Source organism: Pithys albifrons, chromosome 6, assembly GCF_047495875.1.
Source record: "Pithys albifrons albifrons isolate INPA30051 chromosome 6, PitAlb_v1, whole genome shotgun sequence".
NCBI classification, from domain to species: domain Eukaryota; kingdom Metazoa; phylum Chordata; class Aves; order Passeriformes; family Thamnophilidae; genus Pithys; species Pithys albifrons.
In genome coordinates this window covers 22,593,837-22,610,869 of record NC_092463.1, presented here as the reverse complement: position 1 = coordinate 22,610,869, position 17,033 = coordinate 22,593,837, and the positions used below count along the sequence as shown (strand labels likewise).

The 17,033-nt window shown below is 41.6% G+C and overlaps 1 protein-coding gene across 1 annotated transcript in view; it reads left to right on the top strand.

The window, feature by feature from the left end:
• The window catches only part of NRXN3 (neurexin 3), a 1,004,771-nt gene that overhangs the window by 74,479 nt on the left and 913,259 nt on the right, over positions 1-17,033 (top strand). Inside the window, exon 3 of the mRNA XM_071557744.1 lies at positions 12,877-12,894. Within this exon, the coding sequence (XP_071413845.1) occupies positions 12,877-12,894 (18 nt within the window). The remainder of the gene's footprint in view (positions 1-12,876; positions 12,895-17,033) is intronic.

Genomic DNA, 17,033 nt, shown 5'->3' with positions numbered 1-17,033 from the left:
ATAGTTAAGTCGTGTTTCTGTTAGTTAAGTTTGCTATGGGAGTGATTTACTGCTGGGGTGGCCCTCGAAATGTGTGTTGTGCCGATGTCTTTGGGGGGGTATTTTGTACAATCCTGCAGCTAAATATTATCACCGACTAAGTAACCCATATTAGTTATTATCACATATTTGTATTAATAAATGTTATTTGGGGAGCTATGGTGAGAAAGGTTCTTTTCTCTTGTTGCCATTAAGTGTGGTCCTCACATCAGGGGCTAGAATACCTTCCAGCCTGTGTTCTGTCTGATTTGGCAGACAGTGCTGGACTTACAAGGCTCTAATTTTTCTGGAGGTGCTTATTGCTAATAATTTTCTCTCTGGCTTAAGTGTGGCTTCACATCAGAGGTCAGAACCCCTTCCAACCTGTGTGCTGTCAGTTAAAAGATAGACAGTGTTGGGGTACCATAAGGATCTGATTGTCTGGAAGCACTTATAGCTAATAACTTTTAATTAATACAGTTAAGACTAGAAACCTTTATATTTCTGTCTCCCTCCTCTCTTTCACATGACAACTCTGAAACAGTCTGACATATGTTAACACCTTCTTTTCCCATGCTTTTGGTGCATGAACACAACATAGAGCTGGATCATGGCTGGTGAATAATAACAGCTCCTGGAGGAGAGGTACTGGCTTTTGCTCATTTAACAAGCATCTGGTGGAAATTTTCTGCAAAGGGGTTGCATTTAGAAATGAGAGACTAAACTGAGTTCTTTCTGTGCTGAAGATCCAGATGAGCTATCAGTGCTGGTGTCTGCCAGTGTGTTTAGCAGCCTTGGTGGGAATAGGCCGTTGTGCCTTCTTGGTCTATACAGTGCCCAACACATTTGTGTACTTAGAAAGCCAATTATTATGATGCTGGATTTTCTGGATTCAGAAATCAGCCAGGAAATTAATTGAGGGGTCTACTAATCTGTTCTCACTTAGATCATGGAAAGAATGTTAGCTGGGAATAACTTTGAATCCTTGTTGACATACAGTGGGTTTGAACTGGTGGCTTGGTGGTGGAAAGCTTCATTCTGTTCACCAGTGTCTTTTGTATAATATATCTGAGATAATGAGCATGGAAGCTGTTTATTGCGCACACTCTTTTTCACATATTTAAGAAAGAATAGAGATTTTAAAACATTTTTTTAATACCGAAAAGGTGTACATCTTTTCCTAGATCCTGTTTTCATAGCTATGAGGTTATGTCTATTATGTTAACACCTTAATTTGAAGACAATTAAAAACAAACCAATTTTTTTTTCTGCATGCAAGAGCTAGTAATTTTAGGAACCCAATCCTAGTCCAGTCAATGAAAAGAGACATCTGCTGAATTCAGTGGGTATGAGGTCCTGTGATTAGGCACTTGGGTCTGCATCTGCATGGATCCTGCTGGAGGTCTACATTTAGACAATCACACAAGAGAATTTAGTGTTTTAAAAGATGCAGAATGCAGCTGTTTCCAGTCATTATGTTTCACATTTACTGAAGTCAGCAGTTACTCTTTTCCAAGCAGCGCCTTTCAACAACAAACAAGGCAAATCCTTCCAAGAGAACCTCTTGATGACTTCTGTTTAATTTAAATGTATATTGCAGCAGCAAATACAGCAATAACATGGAATATAAAACCCAGTAACACATAGTCTAAAAATTATATGTAAGTGTAGGAAGGAGAGGAAAAGAAGATGCATCTCTTCTGATTACTCATGCTGTATTTAGGATGATAATTGTAAGTTGGAGGAGCATGAACTATATATTTTTATGTGTAATAGAGTTCTCACTTTTCAGGCACACTGGAACTCCATCCAAATTGGAATTTGAGTGAATTAATCAATAATTAGGTGATACATATACCAAATCCAGAGGCATGCTTAAGTGCATTATGGATACCAAATAAATTTCAAGGTAACAGTTTTTATCTCCAAATCAGTAGACAATTCAAGAGGATGAGTGTTTAGAAAGTGAACCTCTAAGTGGTTCTTTGGACAAAGAGACCTACTGAAGCACAAATCTTGGCACCTGATGGCCCCAGGTGGCTAACCAGCACTGTGCCAGCCTTTTCAAAGGAGTCTTTCCCTTAGAGCTGGGGAGCGGGTAGGTAAGAGGGATATAGTCTGCAGGGATTTTTCAGGATCTAAACAAGAAGACTCAACAACAAATAGTGTAATAAAATAGTAAGCTATAATAAAAGGAATACAGATAGTGAGGAAATCTTACATCACTTCAGAGGCTGGGAACCCTGCTTTCATGCTCTGTCAAATGGACCTTGCATGTCATCCTTAGATGGATTTCCCTCCTCCTTCCTATGCTGCCTTTTACTTTGTGTAGCAAAAATAACTGTTTATTGTTTCTTGATGGGTTAGGGTGTTATTTCTGTTGTAACACCCACCAACACACAGGCTGGTACAGAGCACTCCAGCAGGTTCCCATATAATGGCTGCTACGGCTGTTCTATGGGCTTCTCAAGCTTCAAGAGCAAGGCTCAACAGAACAGACTGGTCTAGTCAAGATCAGGTAGTGTTTTGTGCAAGGCTCCTGATACAGAACTGAGTTCCAGATTAATCCAATCTGAATACTATAATAAAACAAGATTTGATTCTGTATTACCTATAATTTGCATTGAGAAATAAAGAGTTTTACCCCCTCCCCCACCTTTTTTTTTTTTTCCTTGAAGAGATTTATATACTCAGGAGTCTTAGAGAGGTGTAACATTACTGAAGCTGGATTCAATGGTGAAATACTAGTAATTCTACTTAGACCTTCCAACAAAGAGGTACCATGATAATGATGATAAAATAACTGGGCTATGGAATGGAGACTGCTAGAGGTCCCTTTTAATGCAGGAAATGCCACCTCGATTTTTCTGGAACATCTACGTAGCTTGCAGATGGATGTAATATGCCATTTTTGTCTTGGGATGCTGCAATGCAGCACAAAGAGTGTTGGCATGTGGCACTAGTAAGTGCCAGGTGTAACCAGATAAAGGAGTGTTCCTTGCCCTACAAGTCTGCAAGGGTTTCTTCTTCTTCAGAGCTCAGGTGGTGGCCTGTGAGACCAGAGTGGTACAGGGTGTCCTCCCAGCTGTGGCAGGGACATCCCCTCCTGCTGTGAGCAGGGAGGGCTCAAATACAACAGAGCTCAGCCAGTGAGACTCATGTGAGACTGAGTTGGCAGCAAAAGTGGGAATGGAGAGTCTTCCTCTTTATAGCTCTTTATAGCTTTGCCCCTTTTCTGCAGCCTCTGACACTTTCCACAGCAGCCTGAACGGGAATAAGCAATGCTGACGATGACAGTCAGGTGGCTTTGGAGAAGGGACTCCCTTCTTCTCCCTCCACTCCTGCTCAGTATTCTGTGTCTCCAGCTCTACTGCTTCAGATTGCTCCAAAGAGTATTAATATTCTCTAATAGGTCTGTCAGACATATCGAGGGATTTGTTTTATTAATTCCAAGACTGGGTACAGCAAATAGATTATAGCTTGGGCCATTTCATAGGCTTAACGAACCCTTTCTCTGCTTACTTATCACTTTCCCCCCTAAATCTTCTTGTGTTAACTCCCTTTGCTGTTCTTTGAGTTACTATTTATTGAATATCCTCACTGCTGTATATGTCATAGGAAATATGCCCGAAGTTCATTTGCATCCAATGTTTTTTGGATGATAAGAGAGAAATGGAGGCAGCACACTTTGCAAAGGATTTGGTGGTAGTAAATGGCAGCTGTCATGGTGATGTTTTGAGAACAAGACAAAACTAAAAATACTCGGCATGTTTGCAGGTTCTTCTTCAACAGGTGGAGAGGTACTCTCTTTCTGTGGCATATGGTGGGTAATGCCTGGGTTTCCAGTGTCTGTGTCTGCTTTGCAGGTGAAACACCACAGCACTGGTTTCAGTACTTTGAGGAGATTGCAGACCACCTGCAATGAAACTAGTTTTAGCTTCTTGGGTCACATGATGAGTTCACTTTTTAGTGTAAGCCACAAGACATGTCCTGAATAAATCAGTGTTACTGCCTTTGTTGGATCACAGAGATTTGAGAAGAAGCAGCTGTGTTGGTGAATCCAGGGAAGATATACCTGGCAGGGAGGGTATTTCATTTAGGGACATCCACCTGGTTGCCATCTCTTCCTGGTGCCTAAATCAATTAAAATGACCATTAGAGAAAAACTGAGTCCTATATTCCTAAGATCTATTGTGTGAATCACCTCCAGCTTACAAGAATAACTCTATGATGATGCAGCCACTGAAGTGTCACATGGATTCATTTAGTTCTTATTAAAGTCAAGGGAAAATTTGGCTCATAATGGGAAAATAGTTTCAATTGTAATTAAAAAATGCAGAAGCAACTGTCCATGGGAATGTTACTGTCTTGCAAGTAGTTTATGAAAGGCTTTGAAAAGTATGAGACTTTCTTACTTGAACGGAAATCTGAATGAAGGTAGGAGTTTCCAGCCATAAGTGTATGCATGGGAGCAGATACAGAGATGCCTAGGTAATGTTGGAGGAGAATCAAAAAGCAGGCAGAAATATAAAACATATCTACTTTTAGGAGGTCACAGGCTCTTGTTTCATCTAAGCTGAGAGGGAAAAAAATCACGTTCCTCTCTTTACCACTGAAGATGACCTACTGAAATTAAACCCCAGCTTTATATGTAACTGTGCCACAGCTCCTAATATAAAAATGCCTTATAAATAGTGATCCCAAATATTGTATCTAAAGGCAGAAAAGTAATTTAGTCCCCTTTTTTCCCCCCTGTGAGTGGCCACTTAAGTGGAAAAACCTGTGGGACTTCCAATATGTAATATGATGACCCATATGGCAACCTTTGCTGTTTGCATGCAACATTGAACGAGAAATCATAGTGTTTGTAGAGGAGACTGTGTACTCTGTGTGTGTAACTTGGGCACATGCCAGCAGGAGTGTCCATGTTATTCTATGATGTGCTTTGTTCGTGCTCTGGACGCAGGAGCTATAGCTTGTTCTTGGCCCAAGGATTGCAAGTGAATTCTAGGGCAGATAAATGCACTTTAGAGGACTTGCAGGCATGATACTGCTAAACAGAAAGAGAAGAGGTGGTCTGGTTCTGCACAAGGCTCTGGTGAGGAGCAAGGATCTCTAGAAGGGTAGAGTGCTCTTGGGCTGATTTGTTCAAACACAGTCTACGTTTCTTATTCATAAACCTGTCAGTCCATGTTTCTGACGAGAATAATAGCTTTGTTCTCATTGGAGTTTTGGTCAGATTGATAGTACTGTATACCCCTAGGGGAGGGACAAGCTTCAGATGGGTTTAGACCTGTGCTAAAATATACTAGTTATATAAATGGTGTGGTACAACTAGCTCAAGGATAAAGTTCAAAACTGGTCCTGCTGTAGATAGCTAAGACATCCTTACACTGTAGGTACAGAATGGCTGCCATAAGCAGAGGGTCTTGATGGGCCAGCACTCTTCATTTAGATTAGAAGTGGCTAAAGTAGAAGGTGAAGTACACAGTTATAATCAAGAATGCTGTGGTGATGCTGAATAGAGAATGTTCATAGTATTTTAGAAAGCAGTAGGTTGGGGATGCCCAATGTAATACATTGAGCTGCAGGTTTTAAATAAACAAACAAAACCAGTTCTTCACCCCATCAATTCTAGTTCCAGAAGAGACCTGACAAGTTCAAAGAGGGAAAAATCCATCAAAGAGTGATAAGCATTTTGATCATGATGCAAGCTCTTAATAATGGTACTGTGAATTTTCTCAGTTCCTTTGACTCTTCCCTGAGTACCTGCACACAGCTGCAGTCAGAGGCTTGGCCTTGGTGTCTGCCCTGCTCCATTATGGAAGCTGCCACCTTATGATGCCTGGCAGATTTTACTCATGGGATTGTATGGGTAGAGTGTGTTATGAATTAGAATAATAAAATCACAGAAAATAGAATTGAAAAAGGTCACAAAGGACAACTGGTCTTTCCAAGACAAGATCAGGTGATTCTGAAAAATTAGTGAGAAATACTTGTCTTTTCTTAATACTCTTCAATGCTGTTGGGAAACTCTCAGTAGCCAAGCTAGTCCAGAGCCTCGCTACCCTGTTGCTACCAAATTTTTCTAACATTAAACCAAAACTGCACTTTCAGCATAATAAGTTTCTTCTCATTCTGTGTTGATACAAAGGGCAGTCTGTTTTTTCTGCTTGCATCTGCCTTTCAGAAGTTATACAGTTATCTGTCTTTGAGTGCCTCACAAGACTAGGAACATAACTAGCTGAATGTAGATGTATGGGGGTATTGTGCAAAATAGCAGGTAGTATATCCTCTATTTCCTCCAGTGTCCAGGTCCCTAGGATGAAATATAAAGAAGCTTCACCTTGTAGTGCTCAAGCACTGTATCTAGGCAGCTTAAGTGAAGATCAACAGATTTGGAGGGCACTGAGTAATTAAATTGCAGCTGGATTTTTGCTAGTAGTGGGCTACAGATCTATTGACTTTTTTTCCCCAGCAAGGTAGCCAGGACCCTGAGGAATGTACATGAACATATTTGTTGGGATGTGTGGGAGAGGATGGTACTTTCACTGAAAGCTGTGAAATCAGCAAGCAGCTTTATCTAAGAATAGTAATGATACAGAATTAATTAGAGGGATTATTAGGAATTCATTTCTCTAAGATTTTAGGTGGTTCTTTTTTTCTTTTTGTTACTCTTGCTGGAGCTACATAACTCTGTGCATTAGTTTCTGAAAGCTGCAGGCATACTTGATCCATCTATACCATGTTGATATGAAAACACTTTCCTAAATGGCCAGGCAACTTGTGAAATCATAGTGGTTTATGAATATCTTGGTTGCCTCAGAGGAGAAAGCTTGGCCCCTTAGGATAAAAGGTCCATTTTCTTTAGTAAAGGATCCACTCAAATGTTATATGCTTTAGAGGATGGTCAGTTGACCTCCCTTTTGCCCCTGTGGATGGGCAGGTTGCTTACCATATTAGTGTGCACAGTATGGAGAAGAGCATTGGAGGCCTCAAATCACTGTTAATCATTCAGATGAGATTTGAAATCAAATCCCTTCACCTCATTTAAATCATGAGTGCTTTAAAATCACATAGCACTTTTAGTACAATCAGCCAAGTTTCATTCTGTCTCTTTAAGTAGTTCTTGCTGTTCTAACTGACATGCTAAACTGCTGTATGGTGTTCCCATAAGCTGTTAAACATCTGTCTCTTTCACTTCAGAGCTGGCTGCTTTTCAGTACTGGATGAATGATTCCTATATTCACAGCTAATAAGTGCTTTGGGATCCCAAGTAGTAGCTGTGCAAAGGCACAGTACCACAAATGTCTGCAATTCTATGCAACACATCAAGTGAATACTATTCCCGAGAGACTGGCAGCCTGAGAGATCCCATAGGACAAAGGACACAGAGAAATGTAATTGATTGTAATGAACTTGTTTGTGTGTGTGTCACCACTTATCTCTACTGAATAAAATCAGAAGTGTTCAACACTCCATTAACACAAATTACAGGGTCCTATTCTTCTGGAGTGAGACAATAAGGCCTACACCTGCTAGTACTGTGAAGTTCTTCATGATCCCAGTGTGTAGCTCAGTGACAGACATCACAGGCTGGAGTGGTCTTGGATTTATTTCAGTATCCTAAACCTTTAGCAAATTAAATAGAATTGATCAAATTTAGTTCTCTGGCAATTCCATTGGAATCAGTGAAAAGATACCAGGGACGGATCCTACTACAATTGTAAGATGTTAAGTAAATATAAAGGATGAAATCATGATGCTCTTAAAGTAAATTTGAAGTATTTTATGAATTCAATGGAGCCAAGATTTTAACCTAGTTAAGCAAAAATACAATAATCTTCAAGGTGTCTGTCTCCTGTGTGAGCATGGGCACTACAGGGATGTGCTAGTGTTTGGAATTGATATTATTACAGAACTCATCTCTACCCAAGCAGATTTTTGCTAGAAGGTGTTCATACAATGGAAATGCTATTTCTTTTTGAGTTGCTACAACCCTCCCAGAGGGCTTGAAACCACTGTATACTGAAGGGAAAGATGAGGAGTCTGTAGAAGGTGGAGTCGGACCATATGTTTACTTGTACCTTAACAGACCAGATTAGGATGAAGTAAGACCACTTTCCAAATCAGCATCTGGAATTAACCCTTGTTTGATGCAGTATTAAAGTAATGAGGAATTTGCTCATGGCAATTTGAGGGGTTTCTAGCTGAGCCAAAACACTGCTCTTCATATTGTTAAAATATTGCATCAGAGCTCAATTAAGAGGAAATCACCCAGTTCTGAGTCACCAACATGTCTTAATACCACACTCCAGGAGTCCAGGCTGCCTCATCATATATCTTTTGAATCATTTCACAGGCTGCCATAAATGAATCAATCCATGGTCCCTGAACAGTTTATACATATATATATATATGTGTGTGTGTGTATCAATCAGTAAGTCAAATTAAGTGACTGAGTTCCCAATCAATCATGCTTCTGTCAGTGAAATTTTATCTAATCTATTTTCTGTATTTGCAGAATGATGAGAACCAAATCTGCTTTAGAAAAGTTTTTTTAGGTATCAATATCTGAATAACCTTCAGAATACAGTAATTTTCCCATCTAAAAAAGGTGAATCTCCTCATATTTGGGAATGGGTCTCCTATGATAAAAAATGTCTCTGAGTATATGACTTACCCTCCTCCTCCTCTCCCCAGTTTTTACCTGCTCCCCAGTCCTCTCCACATACTGGTCTTCAGATAGAGAGAGTAACCAGAATATGCTGGAGGGGGATGCTAAAGAACTTCAAGGACTTGGAGTACAAGATAGTGCCATTCACTTCTAGGTGCTTATTTCCAATTAGCCTAGGATGCTTCCACCTGCCGGCTTGTTTGTAATATGTGAATTCAGTCAGTGGCTCACAGTTTACCTGGCAGAAGATTGGTGTCCACAACACATAAAAGCAAGAGACAAGACTGAATGGACCATAGAGATGGGAAAGAAAGTAGGTCTCTTCAGGTCAAGGTGATGTGTACTGTTAGGGCTGGTATGCATAGAAAGTCTGTGCTGTCCTTGCTTCCAGCTAGAGAGGATTGCATTCTCATGAAACCTCCCTTTTTTGCTAAACTTCTTGTTAAAAAAGTTAGCATGAAAAATACCTCAGATGTTTCCTGTACAGGCATGGTAATCATCTGAAATATAATAATGTTTGCTCTGTTCCTCTTGCTCCCCTTCCTCCTCCTCCTTCTCTTCCACCCCACCCAGATGGCTGGGGCCGCACCAGACAAAGGCAGTGGCCCTGCTGATCCCTCTTTCAACCCAGCTATTAGCATCAAAGAACAAAAGCAAACAGCACCGGCTTGCTGCTCAGCCCTTTTACAAAGGAGCAGTAAATGGACTCCTGTGTATAGGATAAAGCAAACTCTGCCTTGTATTTTGTTAAGAGAGACCTTTCTGTGTTTGAACTGCTCTGAGCTGAAAATAGTGGAGAAACCCTCATCTATACAGCAGTAACTCCCATGGTCCCTGGATTCCTTTTGTTAGCTGTGTGTTCTGCATGCTCCCTGCTTAATGCTGTACCTCGACGGTCCCTGTCTCAGGGAGGAGGTCCGTGTGGGAGAAGGAAGGTACTGGTGATAGAAGAGAGTGAGGACATGTATTAAACAGTCCTTTTGTAAACAAATCAGAAAAACATGAAGAAAATTTGAGAGAACATTTCAGATGGCAAGGTCTGAAGGAAAGTCAACTCAGCTCCCCAGATCTGGTCACTGCCTATATGCCATCTCTGTCTTTTACCTTTCTTGAGGTAGATGGCTCCCTTAATTGTGGAGCCATCAGCCATAAGGTACTGGTGGGTCCCTTTTGTTGATATATGCAACTACACTTCTCATTATGCTTCACAGTGGATTGACATGCCACACTGCAGAGGTGTTAGGTCTTTCCCATGAGGACTTAAATTAGGTATTAGGAAAATGTTCTTCACACACAGTGTGGCTGAGCACTGGAACAGGTTCCTCAGGGAAGCGGTCACAGCACAAAGCCTTTCAGAGTTCAGGAAGCATTTGGACAATGCTTTGAGGCACATGGTTTGATTCTTGGGCCTATCCTGAGGAGGGCCAAGAGCTGGACTCAGTGATCCCTGTGGGTCCCTTCCAACTCAGAATATTCTGTGACCTGCATGGCAGTTTCAATTGTATGCCAAAGTGGCATTTATTGTAGGGTCTTTTGTGAGGACTGACTGGCTATATGCTATTTTTTAGTTCATGTGTTATTTTAAAATTAAAACCAAGTAGTTTCACCATTTGAAAACCAGCATTTGCCAGTAGATACCACATGGGAGGGTGTCTGCAATGCAAAAAAACTCCTTTTTCATTTAGTATGGGAAGTAACATTAATGACCTGGGCTACCATGTAGGTAAATACTGCAAAAATGTTGCAGAGGCGCAGTGACTTTTGTGATGCAACTAGTATATACAGAAATAGTGTTGGGTGGAAACTTTCCAAAAAAGATATTGGAAAAAGAAAGTTAAGAGTAAAATCAGTCAGGATGGGGGATGCCTGCTCTTAGGGACATGGGAATAAAAAAATATAAGTAAAAATACAGGTAAAAGGAAATTACATTTTAGAGATGCTTATGTTAGCTTGTACCACTTCATTGCTCCCCTTTTTTAACAGCTTCATGACCTGTTTAATTCTCACACAGTTAAATAAGTATCGTTTCAAGCAGTGTCTCAGTTACAGCCCACTGCCTCTTCTCTTATTTACCTAATGTGTTTATCCCTTGTTCACTCTTGTTTAGCTCTTGTCTTTGCCCTTTCTATCTGATGATGGTTTTAATTCCCTAAACATCCCACAGATTTCCTCCTGGAGCACACACACCCTGGTGAGGCTGCCTGCTGTTCCTGGCTCTTGAGGAAGCCTGGGCTGCAGCTGTGCCCACTCCATTGTCAGGCATGCAGGAAGGCTGATAAGACAACATGGGTCTAGAGCTTTTTGCTTGCTTAGAATAAGTTTTTGGGGAAGCTGTTGGATTATCAGAAACATTTGCAGTACTTTGTGGTGCTCTCTTCTACCTCTTCTGAGATGTGTGATCATCTCTAACTGCCACTGATCCTTCTGCGCCTGCTCTCACCTCCTTTGGCTTTCCATGCACTGCTGCCTGATGCTCATTTTCTTTTCCTACCTTGAAGTAATTACTTTCATGTAAACTTTCAGTGCTAAGTGTCCTTCCAGGCTTGCGTGCCAAGGCACCAGTTCTTTGATACAATTATGTGTTAAAAGAGGAAAAGCAACAAATAACCCTCATCAGATCTGACATGTGTGTTTAGTGGAAGCTACAGAAATTACATGAGTCAATGCAACAGTCCCTCCCCTCTTCATGCTTTGTTTTATTTGGGTTTTTACCTCCTTAGGGAAGGACAGCTTGATATATGTGTAGTGTACAACAGAGACTTCTCCTCAAATGGTCTTGGAGCCATTACAAAGTGATAAGCAAAAAGCAACAGAAAGTGGTAAACAAAAAGCAGTGTGAACAGGAATCACCACTGAAATGCAAGTGTCTCAGGAAGACAAGTGTCACTAGTTTCACAGCAACACAGTGATTTGGACAGGAAGGGGAAATACTGATGGAAATTAGCAGGGACATTTTGGGTTGGAGAATACAATCTCGGGCCTTAGTGTGAAGCAAGTGCACCCAGCGTGTCATGCTCCTAGACATGTGGCAGAAATGGCCTGGGATCTGTAGTCCAAAGCAATAATGTATTGCTTTGAAATCTTCCTGGAAAGATGATACCTCTAACAGTACAACTCCTGGGCAGAGTACAAGCCTCCAGGGGAGAATGCAAGCAAGTTGTGGGGTTTTTTTTAGTTTGTTTTTTTGTTTTTGTGGGCTGCCTTAGAAGGAACGTAGTAGTCTAATCTAATCCCATGAGATTTTGGTTCCTCCCTCCTGGTTTTATGGTAATTGTACCTGTTCAGAGCAAGACTAAACTTGGGATGCTAAAAACATTATGAGAAGCATTTTTTAAAGTACAGTATCTGGGATTGGCAGGTGCTGCCCAAAACAGCATTCAAAGATATGCCTTTTCAGTAATCAGTACTATGACTTACATCGTCTTGCTCCTCCCTTTTTTTAAGGACTTATTTATTTTGAGATTTATGTGATTGATTCTGAAAAGGAGTCTTATGTCACAGGAGAAAAAATATTGAATGACATTTGTTCTGAATTTCCCATCTTGTGAAAAGCCAACATGTGGGATGTGCAAGCCTCCAGTACACTCCTTATCCCCCACCTCTACTGCTGTCTGCAATGAAGGATGTTGTTTGGGGAATTATGAGTAGGAGGAATGAAAAGGAATGGTCTCTCTTCTAGACTTTGAGATTATGTTGAATGTCTTACAGCTGGTCATAAATTCACATGGCCCCTTGTAAAAGGGGAGCAGGTTCTTTTCTATTTGTCTGAAAACTTGCTTGAATTTATGTGCTATAGAAACCTCCTGCAGGCAGGTTGTTTTTTGTTTCTTTCTTTTGCATTTGTGTGTGAAAAACAGTAGAATATTTTCACCAATATTCTTACAGAAACTGACGTGGCTTGGTTCTATCTGATTCCAGGAACTCTCTCTCCGGACAGATATGATGGTGGATTCCCTTTTACATGCACAGCGGAGAGGGAGCCAGTGTCTCCTCCCTTGCATGGCGGCGTGCTTGGCTGCAGATGGGTGGCCTTCAAAGAAACCTAATTACTTCTGGTTTTGCATGAAATTGATTTCCATGCAAGGATGCTGAGTTGCTGTGTGCATCTCTAATGGCTTTTTTTCTCTTCTCTTTCTCTCTTCCTTTTCTCCCTTCTGCTTGCCATGAAAACACCTCAGCAGATGTCAATCATATTCCAGGTAAGTGTTGCTTTTGCCGAGAAAGGCTGCTCTTTAAGGAGTGATGGTGGGAAGTTACTGGGACAGAAATCTCATCCCACTTCCTGAGAGCATACAGAACAAATCTTCCTACTGGATGTCATGAGGGTCTGTATTGAACAGTCTTTGCTGAAAGGAGGGCTTCATAGTAGCAAAGGTCACAGACTTCCCTCTTCAGAGACTACACTGTGCTGGTCAGTTAAAGGGATGTTTTCTGAATGATAATGGCATTAGAAATGGTTGCTTTTATTGCTAATTACCTGGTATTAAGCACTGCATTATATACAGTATATTTCTGATACATCTCTGTGTAGTCTGGCATGCAAATCTAGTTCAGTCATTATTTTTTCTTCTACTGCAGTTTACTCCTTTTGCTACTCCCACTGATAACCTGTTGAGTTTCAGTTCCACTAAAAAAGTTTCTTTGTTGTTGTTGTTTTATTTTGCATTTTTAAAATCCAGTGAGAATCTTCCTGGCTGAATGTGAATGTGTGATCTTATTTAGGTATCAAAATTTTATTTCCACCAGGACACCAATGATTCATTTAAGAGGAAAAAGAGGATGTGTGTTTTATGTACTTTTTTATTTGTTGAGTTCTTCCACAATAATGTATGTTACCACAGAGAACACCAAACCTCCCTACCCACATTGTCATCTCATTATTGAAAGAATCAGTCCCCCAACTTCAGCTACAAGGGTTAGTTGAACTGGACTACTTTATAGTCCACATCCTGTTGCCAATGAAGCTCAAGAAACTAATTTTTTCCTCACACAGGCATTTCCACCTGGTTTATCATTATGTGAAACAGAAATGAGAGCCCAAGGAAGCAGCTGACATTGCCCTGGCTGGAGTGGGATGATGGGAGAGTCAAAGGTCTTTTGCTTCCCAACTATCTGTGTAACTTTTGCTAAACCTAACCTGGATCTGGATTTTCTCTGTTCAGTTTGCTTCCTTTCTACACTTGAATAATCAGATTTTGTGCAACACTTCAGGGAGATGCAGTGAGGGACAGCCACTTGGGTAATTTTCTGACATATTTAGCCTTTTGGCTTTTCTTCTCAGCCCCCTTTTTGTTTTACTGAGGTCCTTTGCATTCTGTATGCATGTCAGCTGGCAACAGTGGGGATGGAAGTGGCCAAATGGCAAATGTTGTCTGGCATGCCTTGGAAAGAAAGGCTCTTTCAACTGTAACACTGAATCTTTTTGGTTACCTATGGGTAACTGAAACTGTACCATCTCTGCCCTAGTCTGAAGTGTCCAGGAGCTCCTGTTTCCTTTCATCTTGGCAGAATCTGACAGGACATGCACCAAAGGCTTGGGGTCACAAGTCTCTCCACCACATCCTGAAGATATTGATGACTGTGGGAGAGGAGGATGATTGAATTGGGAAGGCATGCCCTTGCCACACTCTACTAGTAGGACTCATGATATTATGCTGAGTGTTGCTGCAAATAACATTGGGGACATCTCACAGTGTGCAGGAGATGATAGCATCACTAGTAAGAGCCCAAGCAGAGGTGGCACATCCAGTAAAGGATCATTCTGCTGTTACTGTGGGCACCATCTTTCTGCTCCCTCACTGCTCTTCTGCCCTACTGCCCTGTTATTCTCATAATTTATGTACTTGGACATGCATTTTTCATTCTTGCCATTGCTCATACATGTGTTCTTGCTGTCAGGACTACTGTGTGCATTTCTCATGTGGATTTCTAGTCACATGTGAATGCTTTTTTTCATATGGTCTCTCACTCATCCCAATGTTTTCAGTCTGACAATTACCCACACTTCATTATAAGGCTCTGTCACTGTTTACTCCTAGGCAATCTCATCCCTCTGCTCAGCTCACCCTGGGGAGTGCACTGGCACTGCTGTGTAACTAGGCTGTGGCTTAGACCTCCAGGAGGGTTTGGGTCTACACTTCCCCTCTGCCAAGCTGTGCAGAGACTTTCTACTTATTTGCCTGTCCAGCTATCTGTATTTTGAGGATAGAGCCCCAGGCCCCTCGTCAGAATGGTTACTTTAACCATCCACTGTTTGACAGACAAATTAGGGATTTTATGAGCTAGTGGTAACTACCACAGGCAGCAGAAGGGCTGTAAAGAGCCCACTGATTAACTATGTATTCATTATTGTTGAATAGACTGGTTAGAACTAATTCCCCAGTAAGAAGAGGTAGCTGTGAATAGGCTGGGGCTGGCAGCAGTGGGGACTGCTGAGTGCAGTTTCTGCAAGAAGCAAAGAAGTTGGTCTTGCGTATGAGCCTTTCCTGGCTATGAGGTCTCTGCTCATGAAGGAGAGCACTCCAGCAACAGGGGCTCATGTGTACTGCACTCTTTTCAAGAGTCAACTTGATTGGATCTGACTTCTTTCACAAATGAAAGAAATTCATCAGAGTTAGCCCACCTGTCCTGCAGATGTTATGTCCCCAGTTATAAAACACCACCACATTGTGAGCAGTGCTCCGGAGTTCAGATTGTTGCTGTCTGCACTCAGCTGAGTCACTGGCTCATGTGTCTTGTAGAGGAGAAATAACTTCTTCCATCAGTACTTCAGTTTTCCTTTTAGGGTTATAGCTACAGCCTCTCCTCACATCCACATCATACTCAAAGTGCTTGGGCTGAACATCATGGAGGTTAAGAGCCTTAACACAGAGGTTAAGTGCCTTGGCTGGGAAGTGGTGTGCAGCACAGACCAGAATGGATGCCTCTATCACTTCTGCACAATATCTGCTCCTTTCTTTGTACCTTCTGTTCTTTACCAGTGGTGTAGGTAGGTTCTGAAAGATAAATAGTTGGGAAAAGACCAGTAGATGAAGGAGAAAGTTATATGATCCTGTCTCAGTTGGGTTTTTTTGTTTGTTTTTGTTTTGGTTTGTTTTTTGGTTTTTTAAGTGGAAGAATATATGCAGGAGAAAGAACTAAATATGGGTTGTTGATATTTTAGTGGCTGTTACTGATACCTGGGGGATATCGAAGTTTAGAGAGTGCTTTTCCTATTCACACCACACTTACTCCCATTGTGGGAGAGATCTTGAGATGTTTATGGGGAGGAGGCTGAGAGGTTAAGTTCTGGTCATTTTGCTGTCATGATTTTACTGCTGACTAGAGCTGGCATATAAGTGAATGGGCACAACCCAGTAGACATTCCCTTGATAGTTCCCTGAGGAAAAATTAGTCCTTGTTTGCCTGAACAACTGCTTCATAAAGATGCAGAGATCTTTGAAAGCATAAGCATACTAGGACATTCTGAGCCAGGACTTTAATCTTTCAAACTCCATCATTACTATTACCCGCTCAGACTATTACCCGCTGTTAGTTGTCCAGGTTGGAAGTGATGACATTAATAAAAGGAGTACCAGAGTAATTAAAAAAGATTTCAAGGCACTGACCGGATCTCTTCATGGGACAGGAGCGCAGGTAGTAATTGCCTCAGTTCCTGTGCTAGCTGGGATGAATGAGGAGAGGTTTAGGAAAGCCCAGCTTACCAATAGGTGGCTTAGGGGATGGTGCTATCGTCAAAATTTTGGGTTTTTTGATCATGGGGCAAACTCCATGTTGCCCAGTCTTGTCAAAGCAGATGGGCTTCATTTATCTAGGAAGGGCAAAAGAACTGTAGCCCATAAGTTGGCAGGTTTGGTTAGGAGGGCTTTAAACTACGTTTGAAGGGGGAAGGGACGGCAACTGGGCTCTCCAGAGATAGGCCTAAGGGCATAGAACCCGAGTTGAGAATGAAATCAATGGCCCAGATGAAGTGCATGTACACCAATGCACGCAGTATGGGAAACAAACAAGAGGAGGAAGCTGGAAACAAACAAGTGCAGCAGGAAAACTATGACATAGTTGCTGTCACACAAACGTGGTGGGATGAATCACATGACTGGAGTGCTGCTATGGGGGGCTACAAGCACTTCAGAAAGGACAGGCTGGGAAGGAGAGGTGGAGGGGTGGCTTTAATGTTAGAGAGTCTCTTGACTCTGTTGAAGTTGAGGTCAGCAGTGACAAGGTTGAGTGCCTGTGGGCCAGAATCAGGGGCAAGGCCAACAAGGCTGACACCCTTGTGGGTGTCTGTTACAGACCGCCCAATCAGGATGATGAAGGAGATGAATCATTCTACAAGCAG